The sequence below is a fragment of the Lycorma delicatula genome, chromosome 2, assembly GCF_047948215.1.
Source record: "Lycorma delicatula isolate Av1 chromosome 2, ASM4794821v1, whole genome shotgun sequence".
Taxonomy (NCBI): domain Eukaryota; kingdom Metazoa; phylum Arthropoda; class Insecta; order Hemiptera; family Fulgoridae; genus Lycorma; species Lycorma delicatula.
This window is the reverse complement of record NC_134456.1, coordinates 189133613-189152806: the sequence shown is the minus strand read 5'-3', so window position 1 is coordinate 189152806 and position 19194 is coordinate 189133613. Positions and strand designations below refer to the sequence as shown.

Sequence of the window (19194 nt, the reverse complement as noted above, 5' to 3'; positions counted from 1 at the left end):
GGCTTGGTTTGCGCCCTGTAGGTTTTCATTTTTCAATGCCAGTTCAGCAACCATCAAGGAACATTCAGAAAGATAAGAGTCAGAGAAAAGAAAGGCCCCGAAGAGCCACTGAATAATTGAGACCTTGTCAAAGATCCGGCAGGTTTTGGTGGCCGGTGGTCGGCTGTTCCTTGGGACCTCTTGCAAGGTTGTCGACCATACAGAACTACCCTGGTGCTTCAAATGTGAAGGCTTTGAGCACAGGGCAGTTAACTGCCTTAATAAGACCACGCCTGCAAAGTGCGCCCCCTGTGCCTTTGTGAAAGGCTTAGATGCTGGACGCTGGGTCGGGGGCAAACAATGCAGATTGCATGACATAGCCTGAGCGAAGATCGTAAACAGTATGGCGTATGGCGACTCCTGAATTGGAGGAAGGTCGTCACCATATCGAACGCTTGCGCCTGGGACAGTTAAACCTGCATTGTTGTTGTTGAGCAATTCACCATCATACTAGTTACGATGGGTACACTCGATGTTGTACTGGTATCGGGATACTTCCAGCTTGGATGGAGTATCTATGACTTGTTGGCGAAGTTGAGGCCGATTCTGGAAGGTCTCCCAGGCATCAGAGTGCTGGTTGCTCTGAACGCTAATGCCAAGTCTTCCGCTTGGGGATCACCACTCACTGACTCCAGAGGTGCTGGTCTTGCTCAGTTCGTAGCAACCTCTACTTGGCTTAACAAGGCAGAACAACCGCTGACTTTCTCTTCCGAACTGGGGGAAAGTTACATTGACGTCACCTTGGTGACGGGTGATCTGCTTGGGTGTACAAGTAGTTGGACTGTCTGGCTAGAGGCCAGTGTAAGTGATCATAGACTTATAACCTATGAGATGGCTTACAGTTGCGGTCCAAGAGCTCCAGATTCGGGTCACTATAACCTAAGGGGCCTGGATCAGCACAGGCTGCAGCAAGTGTGCAGCTGCCTTAACAGGGGTTGGAATGGTGCATGAAGCACAGAGGAGGTGGAATAGATGTCTGAACAATTCAGCCAGGCCATCAAGACTGGCTGCGAGAGGGTCCTACTGTGGACTCAGCCAATGGACAGACCCTTAGGTAGTGGCAAATCTGCTGATCGAAGAGTGCCTGCAGCCGTCATGACCGCTGCTTCTGGGGAGCCATCTGTTAAACACAGGCGGAAACCCAGGAAAATGTAGTGTTCCTCTGACCTTAGCATGCTGCGCACAAGAGTTAGGTCTGCTAGGAGAAGATACCAGCGTCGCCCCCTAACGGGGATTATCGTTGATGATGTGCCTGCTGAGTGTCTGCGGATCTACCGACGTGCTCGTAATGAGTATGTTCATACCATCAAGGAAACCAAACTAAAGTTTTGCAAGACTCCATGGGTGAGTTGCAGCGCAGCCCCTGGCAGCTCACGAAGTCATGTTACTGGCGAAAGCTATTGCACGTGCTGTCCAGTGTTCGATGCGGGTTTGGTGGTTGTGACCACACTTTAACATCTGTGGTGACTTACAAGGCATTCCTGGACACTCTTTCCAGATGCTCCGGAGGGTGAAGCAGAATTCAGCGTTAGGGCGGGTGAGACACCATTCCCTAGAGCACGGACTGTGGAACCCATAGATATAGACCAAGTGTCTATATCTGATAAAAAAGCACATTATTATCAGAGCCATTTTTTCAAACTATCTTATTGAAAAAAGCCACATGTGTTCAAGCAATGTGTGCTGTCATGAAATCGTAGAAATGGGGATGATGCATTAGTTCAACTTACAAAATTATTTTTTTTTGTTACGGCATCTTGAGGCCAGACTTCTTTTAATATAAACACAACTACAAGGGAGATTCTGAAGGAATTACTCATTCCTACACTTCTGCCATCTTTATGGCCTCTATTTATCACTTCATTTTCAACATCTGTCGCTGCCCATTCTGACTTAGATGATACAAGTACAAAGCCATCAGCAAACCTAGACAGGGCTTGCTGCCCCTGACCTTTAGACTTAGTTTGAATCATTTGTTTTCACTCAATGTATGTTTTCAGTACTTTTTGATCCAACAATAATGTTAACGTAACCTTTTTTGTGATTCTGTGACTGTTTTGACACTATTTGAGGATGGAGACTAAGATATTGAAGAATTTTTGTCAATAATTATGACAGTAATTATATAAAACAATTATAATTGAATTATTGTCAATGATAATGACAGTGATGTTAGTAATGCAAAGATAATTAATTATTAGTGACCATAGTGAGAGAAAAAATGACTTTAACTCTGATTTTCAACCAGAAGAGGTAGATAGATAATGCACATTCATCTGATAATGAAAATGCACAAGTGGTAATCAAAATGAACAGGAGTTAAGAATAAAAATAACTTTAAATTTATTTATGTAAAAGATTGATATAAATGGTTTAAAGACTCTTTTTTAGTTTCATGCACTAGACACCACAACATGATCTCTCATTTACACATGCCAGGACTTATTGGAGAAGCAAGAAATATTGCAACCAATGAGCCACTTTACTTTTGAAGGTTTATGGAGCAGTGACGGGACATTTTCAGAGCTACAATGTCATTGCAGTGGTTCTTATTCCTGTTTATCGCTCTGCAATTCAATGACCCAGCAAAATGGTGATTGGGCCTATCCTACTTATATCTGTTTAATAGCTTCATTGTAAACTCCCAATAGAATTACACACCATATGAGCTGTTTACAGAGGATGAAATGATAATTCCTTTTTGGGAAACACAGCACATTTCATATATATATGTATGAAAAATATGGCTTAAAAGTTTATGCCTTCGCGATAATAAAAGACACTACCTTTTAAATGCATTCTTATACTGCGGAAAAGAAAATTCTCTTAACATAAACTGTTAGTGCCAAGAAGGAATGTTTTATCCTACCTGTTGTTCAAATCAGTAGAAGTATTACTGCCAACAATTGGTTCAGTTCGATTGAGCTAATGATTGAATTGAACCACAGCAGTCTCGCTTACACAGGTACCTTAAAGACATTCCAGCTAGTATGCAATATGTACCACTAGAAGGAAGGGAATACAAGGTTTTGTTTCACTAAGGATAAAGTTTTAACTTTAGTTTCATATGTGCCAAAAAAAGGAAGATTTGTTTTGTTGGTGTCATCAGAGCATCACATTGTAAATTAAAGGCAATAAGGTTTCAATTTATTCAGTCCACCAGTGAACTATTCTTGGTGATGGCCAATGACCATTTTTATAGAACATTGACAGCAGATCTTAATAGCTGCTGTTATTTAGATAAAAGCTGTGGAATTAAAAAATTCAACTTTGTGATTTTATAATATCTCGAGGAAAGTCACAAATAACCAAAAAGTTACTGGCAGAAGAAAAATTGCCTAGAACATCAAGGACACAATGAAGAATATTCTAGGCCAACTAACCTAAGATCCATCACTTTCTGAGAACAGAGGACACAATCAGCCAAACAAAAGAAAGCATTGCCATTTCTATTAATGACAGTAAGCATATTGTTTGTGAGTACAGTGATATTGTTTGTGAGTACAGTGATATTGTGTGTAAGAAACATTGTTTCGAAAGTTGTATGTAATAAATGAGTAAGGTATGCTTTAATGTGAGTAGGCAATGTGTAAATAGGGCGTCTGGGCTCGGTCACACATAAGATTGACTGGGTTGGGGTGTTCTTATGATGCAAAAGGAACCTTGTGGGGTGCATACCCGGACCCCAAGTAGGTTAGGAACAGGATGGGTAGCCTTCCTGAGGAGGGGTCTATGCTGCGACACACATGTGCGATCGAGGCAACGTCTTCTAGGCGGTTACCAGTCGCCCCTTACTGTGTTTAAAAAATGGTATGAAAAAAAGGTAATTAGTAAATAATGATTTGGGGAGAATTTATTTTATCAGAATTACTGTTATAATAGGTTAATTAATTAATTTGTATAATTAAGGTACATTTTCTAAGGTTCAAATCCTCATAAAGGCACTTATTTTTAGACGGATTTGAGTACTAGATTTTGGATTCCGGTGTTCTTTGGTGGTTGGGTTTCAATTAACCACACATTTCGGGAATAGTCAACCTGAGACTGCACAAGACTACACTTCATTTATATTCATACATATTATCCTCTGAAGTAATTCCGAAGGCTTAACAGAAAAAAAGAGAAGGTAAGTAAAATTATTAGTAGCTATTCACAAATCATTTAGGTATTAATAATTATTAGTAGATATTTTGATCTTTTTCAAAAATAAATGGTCTAATGTACTAGTTCACAAATTTGTTGAAAAAGTAAGTTTAATTTTGATAACTTATATTCACAGAACCTAAATAACAAGATAATAAAGAATATTTCATTTTTTTTTTTTTATAAAATTAATTTTTTTTAAGTACCCCATTTACTGACACCGTTTCAAAGTATACATTTTTATAATTGGAAAATATATGTTTCTGGTTTCTATAATACTAAAATAGTATAATTTTTTTAGCAACTTTTCAAAGACAAGTACTTTCAATTGCATGGTGGGATTGGGGATAAAATGTTTTCTTTACATTTTGAGGTGTGAGGAATACAAAACTAGCATTAATGTATAAAATTTTGTGGCTTGAAAAACTCCAAAACTACTTGATAAATTTCACTGAAATTTAGATATGCTGTAGTAGCGTATCTGAAGTTGTGCATGTGAAAATTTGATAAAGACTGGTTTTGTTGTTTCAGTTATTCTCAATTTAATGTCAACAGACAACATAATCTCAGTTGAGACTGATGTATTTTTAATACGCTTACACAGACATGGATGAATTGAAACTTGATTGTGTGTAAGGATCTATTCGTTAATAAAACGTATGTAGTGCATTGCACTCTGAAACAGTGCATTTCTGACTGTGAAATAGTAACGGGAGTCTGAAATGAAAAGTCGATCTTGTGGAGAACTACGCAAGTTTTTTTAATTTCAAAAGTAACTACATAACACAAAGAGATTCAATTCAAGAAAAACCTGAAGACAGTATATAAAAAAAACACGATAGTAGTTAAATGACAATGATAAATACGTTGGTCAAGTGTGAAAATTCGTTCTTTTTTATCAGAACCCACTTACAAGAGATTTGAGTTGAACATAGATTGAGTCTTCTTAATTTCGTATTGTTATAAACATTATTGAAACTAAAATTGTAGGTAATACCATTATAATGGGATTACTTTATTGGAACTATAAATTAGTTAGGTTTTCCTTTTTTTTAAGCAGTTGTAATGATATAAAGTTGGTACTTAACCCACCGGGTTGGTCTTGTGGTGAATGCGTCTTCCCAAATCAGCTGATTTGGAAGTCAAGAGTTCCAGCGTTCAAGTCCTAGTAAAGCCAGTTATTTTTACACGGATTTGAATACTAGATCGTGGATACCGGTGTTCTTTGGTGGTTGGGTTTCAGTTAACCACACATCTCAGGAATGGTCGAACTGAGAATGTACAAGACTACATACACTTTATTTACACTAATACATATCATTATCTGAAAGGTACTTACCGGAGAATAAACAGGAAAAAGAAAGAACCTTGGTACTTGCATGCAAAGTATGCATTTAACTAAAGTATTTAAATATTTTATTTCAGTGGTACTATAAGTAAGCAATATATTTAATGAAATGTTACTCTCGTGACCGAGTCATTCAGTTTCCTTGTTTTTTCTTAGCACTACGTTTAATACTGAAAAGACTTTTATGGAATTAACTTATCCTTATGTAATACAACTTATAAGGTTCATTGATTAAGCATGTTTAATTGGTAATAGTTAAACTGTAACAAACAAGGCTTGTATACCTTTCTAGGAAAGCAATATTTTGACTTATTATGCCGTGTGAACTATTCGATCATTTGATTCAACTCTTACGTATTCGTAATACTTTCATTTCGTACTTACTACGTTAATTTACCCATAGGTTATGTGTTGGTCGTGTATTTAACTTTCGGACGTTTGTGAATAGTTTAATATTAAAATTTAAACCAAATGTCGACTAGATGGTAATGTAATTTTTTGTACTGTTTAATGATTTTTTTTTTATATATCTCTATATTATTACCAGTTGAATATTTATTTTGAGAACAATCGAGAATCTTTAACATTGAGGATTATTCACCGTTGAAGTAAAATGCTGTTGTTCTTTATTTAATTTGTTTATTAGCTTTATTTTTCACTTGATTAGTGAAAAGATTTTGTAATGGAAACTGTATTCCACTTCAGAACATTATAAAGTACCAATCATGGTATTTAGCCTGTGATCTTTAAAATTTTATACCTTCAAATTAATTTTACTAAATGACAGATTTGTTGTAAATTCTAATTACCATTTTGTCTAACTTTAAAATTGCACTTGAATTTTTCTGTACTGTGTGTGATTCTCCTCTAAACATAAGCAATATGAAAAATTTACTTTTACTTGTATGTTATGTACTTATAGTACATTAAGACATGGAAGTAATCCTAACTACTGAATAAAGATGTCATGTGTTAAATTTTGTGATGGGTAATGACAGTTATCAGATGATGTGAGTCTTTTGAACACCCTTTTGTATTTGTTTTACTTTTCACTCTTTTAATGTAAATGAGTTGAAAGGTTAAGTGTGAGCCTCCATCACAAAACCTCTTCGTTGTTCCCTGGCCATCACTATCTCCATCTCCATTAACCTCACAAACCCATCCTTCCAAGATGATTAAGAACATCATCCATCCATCTTGTTCTTGGGCAGCCTCTCCTTTTCTTATGTACCTGTACTTTTAATATTTTCTTTGGGGTGCACTGTTCATCTCTTCATTCCACATGACTCAGCCACCATATTCGTTTTACTTTTATGAATCTTATTATGTCTTTATGCTTCAGTACCTCCTCTATTTCTCAGTTATATCTACTTTTCCACTTATTCTCTCTAATTTTCCATATGTACATTATAGAATTCTAATTTAAAATTTTATCTACAGTTCTTGCTCACCTTTTGGCAGTGTTCACATCTCATTTCCATAGATGAAAATTAGTCGAATTCGTGTTTTATATATTTTCATTTTTATGTTATAACCGAAAAGCTTACTTTTCAACAATCCTCTATTTGCGTAATATGCCTTACTTCTCATTTGAATCCTATCTCGAATTATTATGGTAATACTCCCCCCATTGTCTTCCATACTGCCTAGGTACCTGAACCCAGGGGAGCAGAAAATGTTCAGACACCTGAAATTAACCCCAAACACAATTTTTTTGGTCAGAAATTTCCCCAAAGCTAAGGCAAGGGTTTATTACATTTTACCAACCAATTTATTGTATGTGATGAATTATAAAAAGAGAAGTAATAAAAATACATGGGTTGCAGACACTTAATTTATTCAAAAAAATACAAAAATACTAGCTTGATCTTTAGTACTTGGTTTCTACATTTGGGTTTTTATTTACAAAAAGATTTCCAAGTTTGTTGTGTCTCCCACACCAGTCAGAAAATGTACGGTTTACGTCTTGCTTACTTTTAAATGTTGACATAGTTAATTAATGTACAATTACAATATTTTATTCACAATATACTGTATATTGTGTATATCACTTAACACTATTAAAAGTCATGTAATTACCTTACTATTAAAAGAAAACAATATGCTTGCAGCTGGCTAACTAATAAAAACAAAGAAACACTATTTCCTACCCAAAAGATCTAAATGAATAGTGCAGTAGAGAGGAGACAAGATATACTCACGGACGCATACACTGGTGACCACAATGTGTCTTTTGTCTGTCACAATTTGAATCTGAGTCATCACTCACCAGAAATGACATTGCTACCTTTGTTCTCATTATGCATATTACTCAATAGGTTAAATGTTTCTTTTCAAAACTTTTTAAAAGATCAATTATTGTAATTAATAACTGTAAAAATGATGTGAATACATAATTTGATATTTATATCGTGACTTTTAAAAATTTTCCTAGACAGGCCAAATTTCCCTCGAACCACGTTCTCGCATTTGGACATATTTATTCCCCTGCCTTAACCTACCAAGTGCTTCAAATGTAGTGCCTTTGAATGTATGAATATTTTCTGTATGTTCCTTCTTTTCTCCCAGCAGAAACCAGCATCTTTGGATTTGCTGATATTTATATTTAACCCCATCATTCTAACTGATTTGCTTTTCAACTCTTTATAAAGCTCAAACATATTTTCTTGATCTGGTGATTATCACATCATCACTGGTGTAAGCATGTATTTGGCCAGTTTTATTCAATATTGTTCCTCTCTGCTGTATGTTTGATGACATTATGTAGCACAATAATGAATAGAATGCAGTCTATCCTCTTGTTTTACTTCCATATTAAATGTAAATGGTTCACTCTGTATGCTTCCCTACTTAATTTTTGTTCTTGTATCTGTCACATTCGTCTTTGTTAATTTTATAAGTTTCATGGATTCTACTTAGCTTCATATAGTTTTTGGTCATCACACATTACCAAAAGCCTGCCTGAAATCCACAAATAGCTTATGAAAGTTGTATATGATATTCATGACACATCTCTATAATCTGTGATTCCTATTTCACTCACTGGCGGATACGTTACCATAGGATCACCATCATCCCTATTTGGAGCCCTAACATTTTCTCATTTCCATTCTCATCTTGGTTCATTTAGCACTTGCCCAAAGTGTTCCACCCATCTCTCTAAAACTTCTTATCTCCTCCTCTAAAGCTTCCATCTTTCTCAATACATCCCATGTTATTTGGCAGGAATTCCTTTGTCATCCTACAGACTACAGTAGAGAATTTTTTTTATCGTAATTTATTACACAGCTCATCTATCTCTTCCAACTGATTCTTAAACATATCTCTTTTTCTTCAATTGATCACTTGATTAGCCTTTCTTCTAAGCTGTGTATAAGCCACAATGCCTCATTTTTCTTCCTTATAGCCTCCATACATACTCCATCAAACCAGTCTCCATTTCCCTTCTTTTTTTTTCTCCAATCACATCATCTGTCACTTTTCCCACCACTTCTCTGAATCTCTCCCAGCTGCCCTCCACATCCACCATTCCACCTCTGACACCAGCAGCAATCCTGTTCCTCAAGCTTTCCTAATACAAGTCAAATGGATTCTTATTAAGTTTTTCAATACCCCTCTTTTTTACCCTTGTCTGATTCAATTTCTGTTTTTTTGCTATCCTTTATCCTAATTTTTGTGTTTACTAGGTAATGAATACTATTGCAGTTGGAACTCCTGCAGCTTCTAACATCTATTACAGAGGAAAAATGGATTTTAGGTATCTAAAATCCATTTAGATTAATCAGTACATGATTAATCGGGTTGGTCTCTTCAGTTCCTGGTACTTTTCATATGTCCAGACGGATAGATTCTTTTATAGAGGAACCATGTACTTTTGATGTATAAATTATTCCTTGTCACAAAACCAATCAGCATGTTCCTATTGTTGTTCCTTTTCCCCTGCAGTGAGTATTGTCCAGCTGCCTGTCTTCGATCCCCTTTCCTTCTTATCTTAATACTATGATCCCTCATCTCCAGCACCTATTATATCAGCTAGTAGAACTACAGATTTTGTCCAGCGTATAACATTTTTCCTTCCCAGCTTCTCTTCAGTTGGGGCATGAACTGATACAACTGTTATGTTTATAAAATTTTCCTTTCACTCTTAGTCTACACATCCTATCATTTATAGTTTTGTACTCTTTAAGGCTGTCTGTAATCCTCTTTGAAATCATGAACACTGTCGTAAGCAATCCTGTCTGCTATTCCAGCTCGCTACATATCATACAGTAACTTGCATTAGCAATCATTCCTTGTCCTTGCCAACATATTTCCAGAATGTCAGTCTTGTACTTGCTCATTTCATTTTCCTATTTACTGTATCTTATTCGCTAACCTCATCATCCTCACAAGCCATGTAGCTACTTGTTTTATTCCTGATTTTTTCCACCATCCATAATTCATATCCATATTTCGATTCTGGTCAGTTTCTAAATAAGGTAACTTGGTTGTTTACTTTGTTGGGTTGTTGGCTCGATGCAAAACTCACAACTTGGTGTTATGGTTTATTTTTTACCAGAGGCTAAACAGGAAAAAGAAAGAAGGTGTGTTAGATAAAATTGTTACATCCTTTAATGTGAGTAGATATTCCTGTTGTTTTCCTCTCTCTCTTTTTCCTGTTTATAAATATTAATTGAGACATAACTTATTAAATTTATTTTATTACACTTTTAGATTGCCATTTTTTTTTAAATTATATAAAATATGCAAATAAAGAATTTTATAAATATAAAAAACACTAAAAATTGAACAATTGAATATCCTTTTGTGGGAGATTCAACATTGTACATTAGATACATAGTGACCAATGATGAAACTTTTCATATTGTGTCTGATGAAGGTAAGATAAGGAGAAAATAAACATTTCCCAACAAAGTAGGCTTTTCAGATTTAACACTGGAATATATTAAAGAAGTTATGAAAATGATTAAAAATACTTTTAGCCTCAGAAAATATTCACACAGTAGCGTACCAGATAATTTTTTAAAGATCTCCAATTAATGACTGTTCCTTTATTACCTGCTTAGTATGGAATAATGATTTGCAGGCAGTAGATATTAAAAAAATTTAGGAACTCATAATTATGACACAAGAAAAGTAGTTGTGTAGAAGCTAATAAAACTGCATTTTTTGAACGAAAACCGTGCTATGTAGAGCAAAGGTTTATGTAAATCTGTATGATGTTAATATCTGTGAAAATAGAAATTATTTATAAAAAAATCCAAGAAGTTTTTATGCTTTTCAATTGTGTAGCTTACTTTTTTTATTTACATCTTTCAAGTGATATTTTTGTTGGATCATTATTTATTGCTAAATAAACAATAATAAAATAAACAATAAATGGAGGCTAGGGGAGATCAATCTTCAAATATTTATTGTTTTAGCCCAGAATTTTTGAAATTGTTTCTGTTTTCTGATAAGAGTTGGTTTCATGAACATATATATATATATATATTTTTTTTTTTATACTTGGAAATTGAAAAAAAGACTTGGAAAATGAAATTAGTAAAATTTTGAATACTAGATCAGATTTAAATTTTAATTGTAATTTTCATTAGTTGTAATTTTAATTGATAAAATTGTAAAGTTGTAATTTACAATGAGTTAATTGTAATTTTCATCTTTTTATTTGTTAAATACTTTTACCATAATGGTTGTATGCAATCTGATGTGAGTTTAGCCAAGTAGCCAAAAATATCAAGCATTTTATATTAGGCCTATTATTATTAGTGAGGAGGAGTGAGAGTTTCCTTTATATTAAGTCAAACATTTAGTTGCATTTCAACATGCCAATTTCACTAAAATGCAAGTAATATTTGGGACTACAAGTAAAAAATTAAAATTAAGCTATGTAATGAAGAAGCATTTTTTTCAAGAGTAAATAACTGAGTAATACTGCTTGTAACTCGGATGTTTTACATGTGTTAGATGAGAGAAATTCTAGGACAGAGCATCAAATTAATGTACCCATTTCTGTTGTAAAATACTACATTATGTTCACTGCTTTTAAACTCTGTAGGAGAAATAAATATCTTAACAGCTAATTTTTTATTTTTAAATTTAAATTATTTGATCAAGGTATTTTCTTTTTTATATTGTCAACATGTATGTTGACAATTCAATATATTGGTATATTCAATTCAATATGCTAAAATAATGTGCCTTTTTGACAATTGCATTTACATGTTTTAAATATTGATGAGAGTTACACTTTGACTTTGTATTAATTACAGTTATATTGGATTATTTCACCCCTAATCATATTTTTAATATATTTGATATTGTGAAAAAAAAGTTAAAATTCATTAGAAATTTTTTTTTTTTTTTTTTTTTTTTTAAGCAGCAGCAGGGATTTTGTTTGGGAAAGTGTTTTGTTTGAGAATTACTATGAAAGCTAAGATGGTTGCAGTCTGATTTTCTGTATATCTATTTTATTACTAGTTCAAATATGTATTAATACTATTATCAAAAATGTCTTGCATTATGCAAAAAAAAGTATTATTTATGAAATGGTTATTAAAATATCAGACTATCAATATATCATAGCAGAGGGTTGAAACATTGCAGTTTTAAATTTGTTATAATTTTAGAATTATATGAATGTTTATCTGTAATTCTCAAAGTAAATCATGAATAGAGACATTTCATGCTGTTTAGGAATTATTATGTTGTGGTCCTTTTATATAATGTATGGAAGGAATGTTAAAAAAATTAACAAAACAAGTAGTGTGTATTAAACTGATAAAATTAAATTGATTTTTTATTAAGTTATTTTTTATTTGATTATTTTGAAATATTTTTTCTCAAAATATTATACAGGCCACTTTTATCTTGTAGTTGATTATATATTGATCAAAAACTTGTAATAGTGATATTGCAGGTTGTACTGGTAATAAATAACTGAAGAGAATAGCATAGGATGTTAAAATAACACACGGAGACAGTTATGTATATGATTACTTACAAAACACTGTTGCTATTTGTAAGTGTGAAATGTCATATTGTTTTTTCTTTGTGCACAGGTGGATATCAAATTTTATTCGTGAAATCCATTCTGTTTATATTATTTGTGTCACCATACATTAAATTGAGAATAATGTTGTTTTTCTTTTTTAAGGTACCCGATATACCAACGTGGAAATCCACAACTAAGAGTATTTCTTCCAAATTTTTGGATGAAGTTAGTGCGACCAAATGTTGATCAACCAAAAAATGTTGTCCAATTTATTACATCTGTACAAATGACAAGTTATGATATTAAAAATTACTTGGAAAAAATTTATAAAATTCCTGTTGTAGAAGTTAAAGAATCTATTGAAACAGGTAAAAAAATTATTTAAAAAAGATATGTAATCTTTAATTTTCACCTATATTCACACTATGGCTACAACTTTAAAAAAAAAAACTTTGGTTTATTTTGTATTTATAAAGGATGTTAAATTACTGCAGTGTTCTTGAGTAGTGCAGTTGGAAATTAATTACATTAATTACAAGTAGTGCTTCACTGTCTCTATTTTCCCTTATTTTTAATATTCATATTTATTATCTTTAAGCAGAGGTCTGTTAGAACTAAAACTACATAATGAAAAATGTATTGTAACATCAGTTTAAGCAATTTATCTTTCTACTTAATCTAACCAATGTTACCATATATATTTCATAGTATTTTTCATTCACAAAGTATTTCCAGGTTGTTAATAGATTTTCAAAAAAGAAATTTAATAAATACTTACAATCTGAGTAATATAGAATTAAGTTGTGGGATTACACACTCTTATAATAAGGATATTCAGACTTTACCTTTTTTTAACACACATTTTTAAAAGAAGTTGTTTAAAGTTTATTAATTAACATATAGTAATTATACATTGTTTATATAATAAAAAGAACAGTAACTATCTAAAAAAATTAAATTTTAATTGTAAATGTAGTTAATGTTTTCAACACTGGAATCAAGGAATACATTGGTATTGGTTCTGAGTAATTCAAAATGATAGACTCAATTTTGTAATTCTGTATTCCAAATTAAGAACTAATGACAAATGTGAAATAAATTACATCTGTTAATACTTCCAATAAAGTTTACAGACACATTCATACATGTTTTGCAGCTGCACAGCACACATCTAAGCAGTACCTGAACTCGTCCCACACATGAGGGAGCATATATTGTTATTAAGTTCATTACAGCTGTCCACAGATTGGTCAGATTTGTTGGTAGAGGTGATACGTAAACTGAACCTACTACAAACTCTCACAAGAGAAAGCCACATGGCATGAAATCAGTGTATCTTGGAGACCAGACCTGAAGAGCTAGGTTTTCATTCCTGATGCGTCCTATCCATCGTTGAGGTAGCATTGAACATCGAGATGCCAAAGGGGTGAAGCTCTGTCCTGTTGAAAAATGGAATCTTGTAAATCTTGGAAAAGCAATGAAAAGAAATGTAAATGTTCTTGGAAAAGAAATGTAAATGTTCTTGGAAAAGAAATGTAAATTAGTTGGAAAAGCCAGTTTTCCAGCATTCAATTTGTCTTATGTTCTCCTCTGCCACATGTAGTCGACCCGTGCTCTTGTATTTATAGACACCCTGTTTGTTCAAACTGGTGAAACCAGTGAAACCAATGACATATGCTCTTCCTTTTTGTAGGGTCAATGTTAAATCAGAGATGAAATGCACATTACACTGCAGTTGCCAATTAAGATTTGCCATACTCAAGAACACAGAAAAGCTTATGTTGTAGCCATCTTACTCACAGCTGTCACGTAATGGCGGTGCAAGCATTCTACTAGTGTTCCTTTAAGCAACTAAATGCGGTGTAGCAATGTTATTTGAAACTTTCGGACCTATTCTCTCAACTACTTTGTAGATCAGCCAGGTAAAATGTATAGTTCAGGAAAAATAAAGTTACTAAATTTAGTCCATCGTTTAGAATTGCCCTGTATTAAGTAATGATTTCAACTATATTAACAGAAACATAAATAAATACAAAAGCATATAAAAGATTCTTAAAAATATTTCATTCCTTTTGCAGGCTGGGAAAAAATTTCAAGGGAATACAAAAAATTGTTTCTGCTTGAATCATTTAAATTTTTTTCATAAAAAATAAAATAATATGGTATTTAAATTGTAATCAATATACTAAATTAATGTAAACATTAACAGTAAACTTCACTAATTCCATTCTATTAAGAAAGCAGGATAAAGTTTATTTACCGTTTACATTTGAAATTAAAATATCCAACTTAATACTGAATTCTGGTATTGCCTTTACTTTTCATGAAACATCATTTAGTAACTAACTATTCAAGAAACTCAAATTTCAAATATGCAGATTTATTTTTAAAAGATGCAAATTTTACACCGTTTAAAAAAGTTTCAGATTTTTTCAAGCTACCAAAAGGTAGCTTGAAAAAAGATGAAGATTCTTTCTCACTGAAGAACCTTCTTTCTCATTTTATGGTGTTAGTCTTAACTACAAACACTTTTAATTAATAAAAATAAATTTTTTTGTAGCATTTTTTAATTTTTCATGAAAAGATACACTTTTCATTTTGATGTTAGCATTATCTATTGTTTCTCCTTATTAATAGGATTACACCAAATGGTAATAATAGAAAAAAAAAAGATAATGAAACTTTACTAACAACTCATGTGAGTTACAATTTTATTGTTATTTAGTAATTACCTTGATATTAAAATTCAGGATGTATGTATTATTATTCTGCTGAAAAAGTATGTTCTTGGCAAACACCTTGGCTGCTAAAAAAATGGTCGGAAAGTCTTAATCATTTTTAAATAGGCTAACAGATTTTTAGTTGTGAATAAATTATAGTAGTTTAATAAATTCTAATTTATTATATTAATATAATCAGTTTCTATGTTTAATTTGTATAAACTACCTTCTATTACTAATTACATTTTTTTCTTAATTCATAAAACTGAAAAAGAGATACGGAAACCTTTTTTACTTTACATAAGTGGGCCTTTTTGATGAAGCTTTTCTTAATTTACAGGAGAATTTAAGCGACAACCTCAACATGGTTATGTTATAAAAGATGATGATTTTAAAAGAGCCTATGTTACACTGGTAAGAAACATGTTTTATTATAAATCAGTAGAACTAATAAGTACTTTATTGTGGTTTAAGATTTTTCTTAATCTAATTGAATAATATATTTTAATTTAATGACATCTTTTTAAGATTATAAAAAAAGTGATTTTATTATTTTTACATTATCTATCTTGATTTCTTGCTGCACTGCAAAAATGTGCTTTGTGTATCCCATTTTTGGGTATAATTTTTTTTAATATATAACAAAGGTTTCAGGAAATATATTTATGATTAGCAGAAATCAGATATATCAAAAACCTTGAATTTTCCAATTGTGTCTTACATTTGCTATGATCATAAGTAAAAGGGAAGTTACAAAAATGTTGATTTTTTTTATGGTGTTTCTTTTTAACTTTTTTATTATTATATTTATTAAATGTTTCGTTGATCAGGAAATTATAAAAAATTAAAAGCTCTTTTAGCCTTCTTCATTCAAGTTCCCTTGGAAATTTTTATAGAATAATTTTTTAAATTCATATGGACCTCAAATCTCAAATTTCTTAAAAACTACTAGAGAAAGCAATGTGTAATTTCCTATCAGAAGCTAAAGAAAAGAATTTTAAACAAAGATGGCCTGAAAAGTTTTCCTCCAAATTTCTCTTTGATTCAACTGCTTAGTGTTAATTAAAAAAAAAAAATTCCTTTCGGCACGCCGTAAGGCGGAGGTAGATTTCACTAGTGCTAAGTAGGGGATAAAAAAGATTTCCACCTTAAAGTTAAGAAACTTCAAATTTACTCAATACGACATGCTCTATCTTCTTACAATCCCAGCAACATTTTGGTCATCCCTTGCCGTAAGGGTTGGTCATATAAAAAATTGTTTCAGACAAAGGTTTTAAGTAATGTTTAGAGGACTAATAATCACTTTAAACCGATTTGATACTGTGCTTATTAAAGGAGGTATGATTCTTTTTTGTCTTTGAAATTCCATTTTTTCAACCCCCTGAGCCAATGGTTGGTGATATCAAAAAACTTCACTTATATAAGTTTTAGGCCCTTATCCAAAGAATTGCAGGAACTTTAAACAAATTTGATATTTTACTTAATAAGAAAGTTATAGTGATATTTTGTTTTTTCAACAAATAAAAACCATTTCCATTCCCATGGTTCGATTTTGACTGTTAACGATCTCGATCGAGATTTTGGGACAAGTTATTTTTAAGGACCAATTTGAAAGTGATTGATGCAAAATCATGGCAGTTATCCTGTTCACAAGAAAATGAAATGTATAAATATAAATGTATGTATAAACTTTTGAGCTGATGGTGGTTTTGGGATCTGGGAGATGTAAAACGCGAAGTTATATTGAAATTTTCCAGAATTTGAATCATGGTACCCATTACAATAGGTAGCTTTCTTATAAAATCTACCTAATTGTTAAAATATTACAAATCAAATGTTTTTTAAAATGATGTGTGTGATAAAGAAAATTCTCACAAGGGTTTCTGTTAAAATTCTTTGGATAGGCTTCACTATTGTTAATAATACATTACTTGTAAAAGTAAAGTATTTGTATAATGAAAATGACAAATGATTTTCATTAAATTTTTATTATGATTATGGGGATTACAGTTTTTTTTTGTGCATTCACTTTCTCTCAAAATCATGTTTATTTTTTCAGCCACGTGGGACTGTTTTTGAATTTCCAGACATTTTTGCAAAAGATAAAGTAGAACAAGAAAAAGAAGAGTATGAAAAGAGACAAGAAGAAATAAAGAAAGGTTTCAAAAATTATAAAGACAGAAATTCAAAAAGACCTGGTCTTCCAGGGTGGTTTGGTTTATAAGATTGTTGTTGTGAATACTTAATATTAAAAATTAGTTCGTTTAGTTTTGTAAATTTACTAATAAAATTTATTCCACGCTTTTGTTTACTTTTTGTATATTTTTTCCATGTATTAGTATCTATTCTACAGTCTCAAAAGAAAAAGCTTGTCGTTCTATGACCACCTGATGAAAAAAATTTATATTAAAACATTCTTTTTATATGTTAATATTTTAAATTGCAATCTACCTGAAGTCTTGTAGGGGGTTGTAGCAAGTTATGTTTAAAATGAACCGGTTTAGTTTTTACTCTTTTTAGCGTTCCATAACCCATTAAGAGTAATAAAAAATTCTCTATTTAAGAACTGAGTTTTATTTATCATTAGAGTATTTTTCAAGTATTGTTTTATATATAAGTATAGAATTCAGTGTGGATCTTGTACAATCTGTACAGCTGTTTGTTTGAGTAGTGAATTTACTAATAGATGGCAGAAATACCCAGCAGTTCTAATAGAAATTATGAAACCAAATTAAACAATAAATATCATAATGTTGTTAAAACACGTGGTACTCTTAAAAAAAAAAAAAAGATTGAATGGAGGCTGAAATAGTATTTTTTTAAACATCCACTGTATTAAAACTAACCATCAGAAAATTGTTTCAAAAACCTTTGGTGGTTGATAAAAAATGTCAAAATAGGCAGAACCTGAGAATTTGTAATATTAAAGAGACAAAAAAGGGTTTAGTCATCATTGCTGACAACACACAGAAACTGTGCAGATTATTTCCTTTAAAGTCGGAAAGTCCGACATAAAGTTGACCCTAAAGGCAAGAGACTCTTCCTTGTTGTAGGGTCAATGTTAAATCGGAGATGAAATGCACACTACACTGCAGTTGCCAATTAAGATTTGCCATATTCAAGAACACAGAAAAGCTTGTGTTGTACCATCTTACTCACAGCTGACACGTAATGGTGGTGCAAGCACTCTACTAGTGTTCATTTATGCAACTAAATGCATAAAAAAAAAACTAAAATAACTAAAAACTAAATGCATTAAAATGATTGTCTATGACATAGATTGACGACTGTCTGAGAGGAATTAATGGCTGTCATTAGGGAGCAAAATACTCAGATGGATGAGGCTACATTCAAGTCTGAGATTTGATTATTAAGTCAGATAGGTGTGAGGCGGAGCGCTACCTTGGGATTTTTGAGGTTAGTCCTAAACTTTTCAACAGCTTCACTGCAGAGGGCAGGTTGTTTGTAGATTTCTCCTCATGTAAGGCCAAGGAGTATTTAGATACTCCTTATTTAGATACTCCCTACTTAAAATAGTCCAGTGCTATTTTAAGTACTGCAGGTTTGGTAACAAGGCTAAGTTCTGTGGTGAACATCCTGCAATTTGTGCTCATTGTGGTGCTGTACACATGTGTGAGGAGTGTCCAAAGAAGTCAGAGGGTCCGACATGTATTAATTGCAAACGTCTTCGGAAGGATCATAAACACTCTGTGAACAGTAAAGATTGTGAGTATTATCAGAGAGCACTTGATGTGTACTATAAATTCTATTTTATTAAATGATTAAATTTGGTCAGTTAAATGCATAGGGTGCTTACATTGCTCAGGTTGAGTTTGGAGAGTTGCCATATGTAGAAGATTGGATGTTGTTTTGTTGCAGCATGCATATCTTGTGCCCAATGATCAGCCAGGTTTTTCTCACTGAAAAAGGTTCTATTGTGGTTCTGAAAA

At 32.3% G+C, this 19194-nt stretch overlaps 1 protein-coding gene across 1 annotated transcript; it reads left to right on the top strand.

Moving 5' to 3' along the window:
- The first annotated feature begins 5877 nt into the window (after positions 1–5877).
- Positions 5878–17555, top strand: mRpL23 (mitochondrial ribosomal protein L23). The gene is made up of 4 exons (XM_075358045.1): positions 5878–6015; positions 12687–12892; positions 15585–15658; positions 17304–17555. The coding sequence occupies exons 1-4, from the start codon at positions 6002–6004 to the stop codon at positions 17466–17468; spliced, it is 459 nt and encodes a 152-aa protein (XP_075214160.1). The 5' UTR covers positions 5878–6001; the 3' UTR covers positions 17469–17555.
- Positions 17556–19194: the final 1639 nt, after the last annotated feature.